General features: G+C 37.5%; 1 protein-coding gene across 3 annotated transcripts in view; it reads left to right on the forward strand.

The window, feature by feature from the left end:
• LOC101897355 (LHFPL tetraspan subfamily member 3 protein) overlaps window positions 1–8,759 on the forward strand; it is a 40,251-nt gene extending 31,492 nt beyond the window's left edge. For all 3 annotated transcript variants that reach the window (XM_020037891.2, XM_005186612.4, XM_020037892.2), the window contains 5 exons: window positions 1,599–1,770; window positions 5,550–5,683; window positions 5,763–5,889; window positions 7,858–8,100; window positions 8,169–8,759. In XM_020037891.2, the coding sequence (XP_019893450.1) occupies window positions 1,629–1,770; window positions 5,550–5,683; window positions 5,763–5,889; window positions 7,858–8,100; window positions 8,169–8,353 (831 nt within the window). In that variant the 5' untranslated portion in view covers window positions 1,599–1,628 and the 3' untranslated portion in view covers window positions 8,354–8,759. The remainder of the gene's footprint in view (window positions 1–1,598; window positions 1,771–5,549; window positions 5,684–5,762; window positions 5,890–7,857; window positions 8,101–8,168) is intronic.
• The last annotated feature ends 2,135 nt before the right edge of the window (window positions 8,760–10,894 follow it).

Here is a 10,894-nt window from a genome sequence, read left to right on the forward strand (position 1 = left end):
GTTGCCGTGATACTGGTAGCGTAGCCCGACTTCAAGGAAGTGGACGGAAGAAAACAGCAACATCAGCAGAAATGGTTCGAAAAGTAAAAAAGCGACTAGATCGAAACCTGTGTCGCAGTGGCCGAAAAATGGCTTGTGTGCTGAACATATGCGCAATATTCCATTTGGCAAATATTGAAAAATAAGCTGGGGGTAAAGCAATTGAAATTCCAAAAAGTGCAAGAACTTACACCACAACAGAGAGAAAATAGATTCAAAAGAGCTAAAGAGTTGCTTCGCTTGGCCGAAAGTGCTGAACTGGGTTTGTCCGATGAGAAAACATTCGTTGTCCAGCAGTTTGTAAACAAACAAAGAGGTCAGCTGAAAATGTGCACCTTCTGTTGGCCACCAGAACAGCCGATAGTCGCTCTCCGCTCAGAATAAATTCCGAATATTATCGCGAAAATATTCTGGAGGGTGTGATGGTCTGCGGTATTTTGGCACAGCGTGTGACTGTTTCATTGGCCGTTTGAAGGCCATAATTCGTGCCAAAGGTGACCAATTCGAACAAATCTAAACTTTTTTTAAAATTTGATGCTATTTCCGACATTTTTTGCTTCCATTCAATAACATAAAAAAATGTAAAAATTATGGCGTTTGACTTTGTTGCAGTTTTTTTACTTAAGCCTAGGTCCACGATATCGCATATCCCCCATATAACTGTACCTCGAGATATTCGGTATTTTGATTTTAGTCATTTTTTAATGGAATTCCCTGAAATTCTATACAAGGAGTTCTCTGTGAGCACTTTATCCTCCGATAGAAAATTGTCTATGTAGGTTCACGATATCGTATAGCCCCCCTACAATGATGCCGTATTTTGAAGATTTACAGTCATATTTTTAATAGAATTGTCTGAAATTCTTCACACGGAGTTCCCTCTGAGTACTTTACCCTCTGGAAGATAATTGTCTATATAGGTCTACATTTTAGTATAGCACCCATATAATGCTACCCCAAGATATTCGGTATTTCCAGGATTTTCGCGAAATTATTCACCAGAATTGCGTCAAATTTTGTATTGAGGGTTCGTAACCTATGACGGAAAATTGTCCATGCAGGTTCACGTCTTAGTATAGCCTCCATACAACGGTACCTCTCTTTATTCGGTATTTTAATGATATTAGCGGCAATGAAGTTCGGAATCGTTACTACAGCCTATGACAAAAAATTACTTATCCAGCATCACGTCATCGTATAGCCCCCATATAAAGATCTTTATTTGAGCGTTATTTTTCGACGGATTTTTTTGTTGAAGTTTTTTTAAGTACCTTCCGAATGGTGGAGGGTATAGAAAGTTCGAACCAACCGAATTTAGCTACTTATTTACTTGTTCTGTACAAGATTTTGTATAATATTTACTTTGTATACTTGAATACGTATTTAGTGCCGACATTGTTAAGAGACTTCTAAGTTCTTAACTTAATTAAGCTTCTTACAGGTTACCAACATTTGCCAACAACAATGACCTTAAGCTTCTTGATTATTTTTTTCTGTCTCCATTTTTTTTTTAAAAAGCAAAACCTTAATTTGTGCTCATTTATTTCTTCTCATTCTAGTTTAATTGGAATTGTGGAGCATTACCAAAAATGGGCACAAAGATCGAGTACGTGGACACAACGCATCTCTATGCGACGAAATACATCCGGAACTCCAAAGCCATTGCTGTACTGTGGGCCATATTTACGATATGTTATGCCATTATTGGGATTGTGGCATTTGTGACACCAGGTAAAAGTCTATCTGTATTAGTTTAGTAGATGATCGATACAGTACGTGTGTGGAGTTGTGTTGGTGATTTTCTTTTTTCAATTATCTACGCAGAAAAAATATAATTTTTTCAATACTTTGTTGAAGCGAGTGAATTGGGAAGCGAGTGAATTGTGAGAATGATTAGCGATTTCTTGAAAGTGTCACGTTTTACAGTTTTCTGGATTATTTGGCGTACTGGTTGTTTTTTTCTTCTGTTTTTTTTGGTTGATTATTGCGGAAAACAGAATTTTCAAATATCAACGTAACTCTTATATAAATGTGAAAAATTGATAAATGGTTTTGAACAGAAAACAATAAGGAAATCATTTGTCATTTTTCGTTAATCGGGGTTGTATGCCTATTTTTCTGAAATTATGTGTCTCTTATCTGGGTCATTCTCTATTCTTCGCCATGGGGTGATATTCATTTATGTCACAAATCATGATGAAGGTAATTGTATAAGTTACACTGGGCAACACTAAAAATAAAAACAGGTATCACTCAGTAGATGATGAAAGTAGAGCTATAAATTTAAAGCGATATATAATACCATGGGTGGATTGTTCGACCTTTTTCCAAAATATCATTAAAAACTCCTTTTGAACCAGATCTTAGCAAATCCAAATATTCTACAAAAGTATTTGTCATAAAATAAAAGAGTGTTGATATAACTGATTGAGTGATCGAGAATCAATGCACTGGCGAAACGGCTAAAACAAGAATCTTGAGTCTTTGTGCGTAGTCGTATAAGAAGACTGGGTTTTTCGGAAGGCAGGAAATTCGCACCAAAAGGACACGAAAAGTACTAAAATGTACCAAAAATTGAATACCTTGTATTGGAAAATGGAATGAGCTGGAAAATTAAATTTGGAATGAGATGTACCAAAAGATTTTTGGAAATTCGAACTGAAAGGTTACGAAAAATTTAAAAATTGTACTTCCAAAATAGTATTATTTGGTATTATGTGGATGGATGGAGCTAAAACTTGAAATTTGGTATGAGAATCAAAGTTGGGAAGTATATATGAAGGTGGTTTTGGAAATGTGTGCTAAGGGTAAGAACTGTACTAAATGGTACAAAATTTGATTTAAGGTGAACGGAGGAACCTGGAATTTAGAAATTTTGTATAGAGGTTCCCTGTTGGTGGTAGGTTTGTGATAAAGAGGTGGTTTTGAAATGTGTACTACAAGAAGTTCAAGAAAAGTGGTAAATAGTACTAAATTTGGAACAATTTGGTATTATGTGAACAGATAGTGTTTGAAATCTGAAATTTGGTATTAGGGTGGGTCGTTGTTCATATGCAGCCTGTCCATATGGAGGTGGTTTCGAAAATGCATGAAAAGTCCTAAATGCTACTAAATTTAATATTGGGAGAAGTGATGGGGCTGGAATCCCCAAATTTAATATTAAGGTCTCTTTTGGTTTCTAGAATTTAGAAACAGAGGTAGTTTTTGGAAATATGTACTATACAGGGTGAAAAAACTGCAACAAAGTCATTTACATTATTTTTTTAATTTTATTGAATGAAAGCAAAAAAGTCGGAAATTGCATCCAATTTTAGAATAAGTTTGAATTTGTTCAATTCGTCACCTTTGACACGAATTATGGCCTCCAAACGGCCACACGCTGCCCGAATGTTGCTTTGCGGTATTTTATGCGATTCCCGGCGAAGCGCTTGCTTGAGGTGTTCGATACTTTGGTATTTTTTTAGTGCCAACCTTGCTTTCCAAAATACTCCAGATACAATAGTCCAACGGATTGGTATCCGGAGATTTTGGTGACCATTGTGCACTGGAAATGAAGCGAGGAACCTCATTTTGTAACCATTCTTGGGTGGGGCGTGCGATGGTGCTAAGTCCTGTTGGAATGTCCAAGGTCTGTGGCCAAAATGTTTGCGTGCCTAAGGCTTTAATACGCCCTCCACAATATTTTCACGATAATATTCGGCATTTATTCTGATGCCACGGTCGATTAATACGAGCGGAGAGCGACCATCGGCTGTTATGGCCGCCCACACCATCATCATGGCCGGCGCTTGAGTTCTGATGTCCGACCGAAGGTGCACATTTTCAGCTGACCTCTGTGGCAAGTAAACATGTTCATTTCGTGTAAGTTCTTGCACTTTTTGGAATTTCAATGGCTTTACCCCGAGCTCATTTTTCAATATTTGCCGAATGGAATATTGCGATATTTTCAGCTCACGAGTCATTTTTCGACACCTGCGACTGCGACGCAGGTTTCAAGTAGCTTCTTTACTTTTCGAACCATTTCTGCTGATGTTGCTGTTTTCGTCCGTCCACTTCCTTGACGTGGGGCTACGCTACTAGTATCACGGTAACAGGCGATGGTACGTGACACAAAAGATTTATTCACGAGTGGAAGAGTGCATTAGCAGTCTGAAGTTGGTTGCAGTTTTTTCATCTCACCCTGTAATTATCCATAGAGTAATATGTGGTACTGAATTTAAAATTATGATAAGGAATAGTGCTGGAAACCCCGAATTAGATATTGAGGTCTGTTTTGGTATCTTTTGGTGGTTTTGGAAATGGGTACCATATGTGTACGAAAAGTACTAAACTTGGTATTGGGTAAAGGAATAAAACTGAAATCCCGAAATTTTATACTTAGATTATTATTAATGGTATCTGCGTTTGAGATTTGGAGATGATTTCGAAAATGTGTACTATAATTGTCCGAAAGGTATTAAGGTGTACCAAATTGGGTATTGGATGAAGTTGGAATCCCGAAATTTGAAATTGAGGTCTACCTTGGTATATGGAATAGACATTTGGCGGTGGTTTGGAAATGTGTCCAATATTTGTATGATTAGTATCAAATGGTATTCAATTTGGGTGAAGGAATATGGCTGGTATCCTCAAATTTAATATTGAGGTTTCTGCTGGTATCTGGGAGGTGGTTTTGCAAATGTGTACTATAATTGTACAAAAAGTACTAAGGGGTACTAAATTGGATATTGGGTAAAGGGATAGAGTTCAAATCCTGAAATTCGATATAGATGTTATTGTTTTTATCTGAGGCTGATTAGAAGGTTGTTTCGGAAATGTGTACTATATTTGTACGAAAAGTGCTAAATGGTACTAAATTGAGTATTGGGTGAAGGGGTCGTTGTTGGTATCTGATTTGAGATATGGAGGTGGTTTTGAAAATGTGCACTATAATTGTACGAAAAGTACTGAATAGTACTAAATTTGGTATTAGGTAAATTGATAGAGTTGAAATTCTGAAATTTGCTATAGATGTCCTGTTGAGGTTGTGAGTTTGTGATTTGGAGGTGGTTTCGGAAATGTGTACTATAAACATAAGAGAAGTGCAAAATGCGACAAAATGCGCCGTTTGGTGTTGAGAAATATATAGAATTCTGATATTTAAAATTGAGGTCACTGTTGGTTTCTGAGATGTAGATATGCTGGTGGCGAAAATTTATTTTTTATACCCTCAGCCATTTGGCTAGAGAGGGTATATGTCATTTGATACGGTCAAAACGTGCCTCATCGAAATAACGGTTTTAGACCCTAGATCTCTTTGAACCAAATTCGTTTTAGGGAGATTTGGAGTCGATCTAGCGATGTCAGTCCGTTCGTCTGACGTTCTTTTCGAATTTGTGCAGAAAGTAAAATTTCGTTTTAGTTCAACAGTGTCGGCCTGTCCGACTTATGTCCATTCACATAAATGTATTAATAGTCCCTTAGTATTGGACATTTTAAAACATTTTCTAATCATTGTTTTATTCTTTCAGAATGGATTGGTGACCCCGACAATGAGAGTGCCGGTCGCATAGGTCTGTGGCAGATGTGTCAAAAAGACGAGATCTTCGATAACTGCAAACGAAAGTGGGAGAATATTCTACAAGTGCCAACATTTTCATTTCAAGTAAGTCCTCTTCGTGTTTTACACCCACATTTATCGATTGCTAAATAAATTCAATTTCGTCTTTTCACCGTTTTTCCAGTTGGCCACCCTATTTATGGCTGCTGCCGTTGCTCTGGCCTTATTGACGATATGTTTCCTAATATTTGTAATTTTCATGAAATCGACACGAGTCTTTCACATTTGCGGTTGGTTGCAAATCATATCAGGTATGTTGGGTGTGAGTGTGTGTATGTGTGTTGATGCAGACAGTTTGTACCGTTACTTGCTGGAATAATATTGAAAATCAAAATTGTGAATGTATTTTGTTTTGCATAGATCCATTTCAATTGATTGATTGAATTAATTGTGACTTAGACTTCTGTTTCTTTGTAACCACAAGACCCATATTTATTGGAGCTACTGTGTTTTTATGACGGAAGTGAAAATTAGGTAGATATGAAGAAGACCTGAAAAAATAGGGTCATTAAATTGGGTTACAAAATGACATTAACTTTTGACTTCAGCATTTTTGTTGTTGGCAAAAGAATCAACATTTGCTGATTGTAGCAATTTTGCTGCTTTTTTACATTATGGTCACTTACTTGGCGTTTCCACAGAATTTTGGCGAAACATGTCATTGTAAATAATTAACAAGAAAGCTTGTTGATATTGTAAAACTTGAAAATATGTCAAATGGAGCAATAAGCATGTTGTGCTGTATTAGCTTTTAAAAGAAACCCTTCTGAAAAGGGGTCTGCAGGGAATATTTTTTAGCGTTCTGAGACAAAAATCTACTAATTTACTACGATAAGTAAATTCTCTCTATTTTCTCTTTTCTCTATTTTGCTCCCTGTGAATATCTTCCATTTTTTCTCAGAGATGATCTACTCTTTCCAGAGCAGTATACCACTCTTCTCTGAGAAGATCAATAGCATGAGATTACTTTCATCTTCAATGGACTTCAGTTTTGTATAAGAAGACTTTTTGGACCTTTGGTAATTCCAGTCACCTATGAGAATACATTCTCGTCTTCATTTTTCTTTGAACAAATCTTCTACTCTGCTCACAGAAAATATTCTAATCTACTCAGAGTAGATCTTCTACGATAAGTTCTGATCTCCTAATATAAGAAGATCTCCTAACATTTTCCGAGAAAATCTCCTAATCTTTTACGATACTATATTCTATTTCTCCCGGAAAATATCTTCTACTTTTCTCTGAGAAGATCTTCCATTCTCTCGGAGATAATCTTCAACTCTTCGTGAAGAGGTCTTCTACTCTTTTCTGAGAAGATCTTTTGAGATTCAACACGAAAACCTTCTGCTCCACGGGAAAACCTTCTGCTCTTCTACGAGAAGACCTTCTTCTGATCTTCTACCAGAAGACCTTCTTCTGATCTTCTACCAGAAGACCTTCTGGTCTTCCACGAGAAGACATTCTTCTGATCTTCAACCAGAAGACCTTCTGGTCTTCCATGAGAAGACCTTCTGGTCTTCTACGATAATACCTTCTGCTCTTCTACGAGAAGACCTTCTTCTGCTCTTCTAGTGAGAAGACCTTCTTCTGCTCTCCTAGTGAGAAGACCTTCTTCTGCTCTTCTAGTGAGAAGACCTTCTTCTGCTCTTCTAGTGAGAAGACCTTCTGCTCTTCTCGTGAGAAGACCTTCTGCTCTTCTCGTGAGAAGACCTTCTGCTCTTCTCGTGAGAAGACCTTCTGCTCTTCTCGTGAGAAGACCTTCTGCTCTTCTCGTGAGAAGACCTTCTGCTCTTCTAGTGAGAAGACCCTCTCATCTTCTGTGAGAAGACCTTCTCGTCTTTTAAGAGAAGACCATCTCGTCTTCTATGAGAAGACCTTCTCGTCTTCTGTGAAAAGACTTTCTCGTCTTCTGTGAGAAGACCTTCTTCTCTTCTACGAGAAGACCTTCTGTTCTTCTAGTGAGAAGACCTTCTGCTCTTCTAGTGAGAAGACCTTCTGCTCTTCTAGTGAGAAGACCTTTTGCTCTTCTAGTGAGAAGACCTCGTGCTCTTCTATGAAAAGACCTGTTGAGCTTCTATGAGAATATTTTTTGGTCTTTTATGAGAAGTCCTTATGGACCTTCCCGTAGAACTTTAGATGGTATAGAAATTTTCATTCGTTTTATTTATTGAAAAAAAAATTAATATATTTAACAATTAAATGTTTTTTTTAATTTGCAGCTTTGTGCATGATTGTTGCCTGTGGTGCTTTTCCCTTCGGTTGGAATTCCGATGATTTCCGCAAGGTATGCGGACCCGATGCCAATCGATTTGAACTTGGACTGTGTGGCATCCGATGGGCCTATCCTCTGGCCATTATTGGTTGCATTGATGGTGTGGTGCTGGCAACATTAGCTTTTATATTGGCCACCAGACATGTGCGCCTGCAACCAGATCCAATGTATCAAAATTCTCTGTTTAAGGGTAATTAAAAAATTTCCACTAATTTGATTATGTATTAAATTAAAACACTTCCCTTTTACCCCCAACAGGTGAAATCAACAACAGTTACATCACAGATGGCGTTAGTTTAGCGGGTTCAAGGAAGAATCTCAATCTACAACCAATTCTGTTGGTTGCCCCACCGGGTGATGATACTATTTCCCAATTCTCGAGTAGAACACCCAACCATCGATACAATCGGCCGGACTATCACAACTCAATGCATCAATTCTAGTATCTCCTCTTCTGCTGCTGCTTCTTCATATTCTACCATATGTATATCGGGGACTTATCATCGCAATGATTGCTTGTGTGTTATATTGAGACAAATTTTTAAACAATTAGATTTAAGTTCTGAGTATACTTCCTCTTCTCTTCGCAGTCTTCTTTTGAAGATTAGCTAGCTAGCTATCTGTCTGTCTGTGTGTAACTGCCGTCTTTCTTGCTGATTTACATTTACGATGTAAGTTAATTTAAATGTGACAAGTGACAAATGTAACAAATTCGTAATAGGATATGCAAGTGTTATGCCCTTGACTGTTATTAATTTATAAACTATTTAAGTTGCGTAAACGTTTATGTGTATAGTTATAAAATAAAATATATATAAAAATAATTTTTATTTGTGTGTAAAAATATGTGTAAAAATTTATGAAATGTATACAAAATATATTTTTTTAATAAAAAAAGAAAAATAATTCAAAATGTATAATATAGAATTTAGATTTTAACAAGTAAAAAAAGGTGTAAGTTCGGCCGAGCCGATCTTTGAGAAGACCTTTTCCTCTTCTATGGGAAAAAATCCGTTAAAAATTCTATTAAAATCTTAAAAATACCGAATGCAGCCGTTAATTAGGGTCCATATGACGACGTGGACCTGCATAGGCAACTTTTGTCATAAACCATTACAGTGTTCAAATGCGAAACATGAATAAAAAAATCGGTGAATAATGTAGCTAAAATTATCAAAGTACCGAATATCGGGAGGTACCGTTATATGGGGGCTATATGAAGACGGGGACTTGCACAGACAATTTTCCGTCATAGGCTGTAGCATCCACTACTAACTTCAAATACCAAATTGGAAACAATTCCGGTGAATAATAATCATCAAAATTCCGAATATCGGGAGGTACCGTTATATGGGGGCTATAGGAAGACGTGGACCTGCACAAACAATTTTCTGTCATAGGCTGTAGCATCCGTTACGAATTTCAAATACGAAATTTGAATCCGGTGAATAATATCACAAAAATCATCAAAATGTCGAATATCTGGAGGTACCATTATATGGTGGCTATACCAAAACGTGTACCTACATCACCCATTTTCAATACCAAAAGTCCTGCAGACATATTTCACATTTGAGTAGAATTTTATCAACCTACTTCATTTCGTTCGGAAGGTAGAGTGATTTCCACTGACGGACGGGCATCGCTAAATCGACATAGACTTTTGTGAGATCAAGAATATATATACTTTCTGGGGTCTAGATCCTGTGATACTTCTAAGGAAGAAGATCTTGTCGTCTTCCATGAGTAGACCTGGTGGACTTCCGTGAGAAGACCTGGTGATCTTCTATAAAACGACATTCCACTCTTCTAGTGAGAAGACCTTCCACTCTTCTAGTGAGAAGACCTTCCACACTTCTAGTAAGAAGATCTACGACTCTTCTAGTGAGAAGACCTTCCACTCTTCTAGTGAGAAGATTTTCCATTCTTTTATGAGAAGACTTTCTGCTCTTTATGAGAAGACCTATTGCTCTTCCAGCGAGAAGGGATTTTGCTCTTCTATGGGAAGACCTTCTGCTCTGCCAGTGAGAAGACCTAGCACACTTTTATGAGAAGACCTTCCACTCTTCTATGAGAAGACCTTCCACTCTTCTAGTGAGAAGACTCTTCTTCGAGAAGACCTTGCATTCTTTTATAAGAAGACTTTCTGCTCTTCTATGAGAAGACCTATTGCTCTTCCAGCGCGAAGGGCTTTTGCTCTTCTATGGGAAGACCTTCTGCTCTGCCAGTGAGAAGACCTTCTGCTCTTCCAGTGAGAAGACCTTTTGCTCTTCTATGAAAGGACCCTGTGGTTTTCTTTGATAAGACCTTCTGGTCTTCTATAAAAAGATATTTTGCTTTTCTATGCGAAGGCTTTTTGCTCTTCTGTGGGAAGGCCTTCTGGTTTCCTGTGAGAACCCCTTTTGCTCTTCTACGAGAAAGTCTTTTGATTTTCTATAAGACGACCTGGTGGTCTTCTATGGGAAGACCTGGTAGTCTTCTATGAGAAGACCTTGTAGTCTTCTATGAGAAGACCTTGTAGTCTTCTATGAAAATATGTAGTGGTCCTCTAAGAGAAGATCTTGTCGTTTGTCTTGTATTTGGGAAGACCTGGTGGTCTTCTATGAGAAAATCTGGTGTTGTTCTATGAGAAGACCACTAGCTCTTCTGGTAGTCTTCTATGATAAAAACTTTTAGTCTTCTATGAGAAAATGTTGTAATCTTCTATGGAAAGAACCTGGTGATCTTGTATGAGGAAACCTAATGGTTTTCTAGAGAAGACCGCGTGCTCTTCTATGGGGACGCCTAGTGATCAACTATAAGAAGACCTCGTGAAAAGATCTTACGCTTTACTTTGACAATACCCGGTGGGCTTTTATGATAAGACCATATCTTGTGGTTCTGATACCATTTATCTGATCTTCTATAGGTTAGCTTGCAGCTTTTAAGAAAAACTATGCGTGAAGAATCCCAGGTATACTATAAGAAGGCCTTATGTCTTAGTT

This window comes from Musca domestica, unplaced genomic scaffold, assembly GCF_030504385.1.
Source record: "Musca domestica strain aabys unplaced genomic scaffold, Musca_domestica.polishedcontigs.V.1.1 29, whole genome shotgun sequence".
Lineage (NCBI taxonomy): Eukaryota > Metazoa > Arthropoda > Insecta > Diptera > Muscidae > Musca > Musca domestica.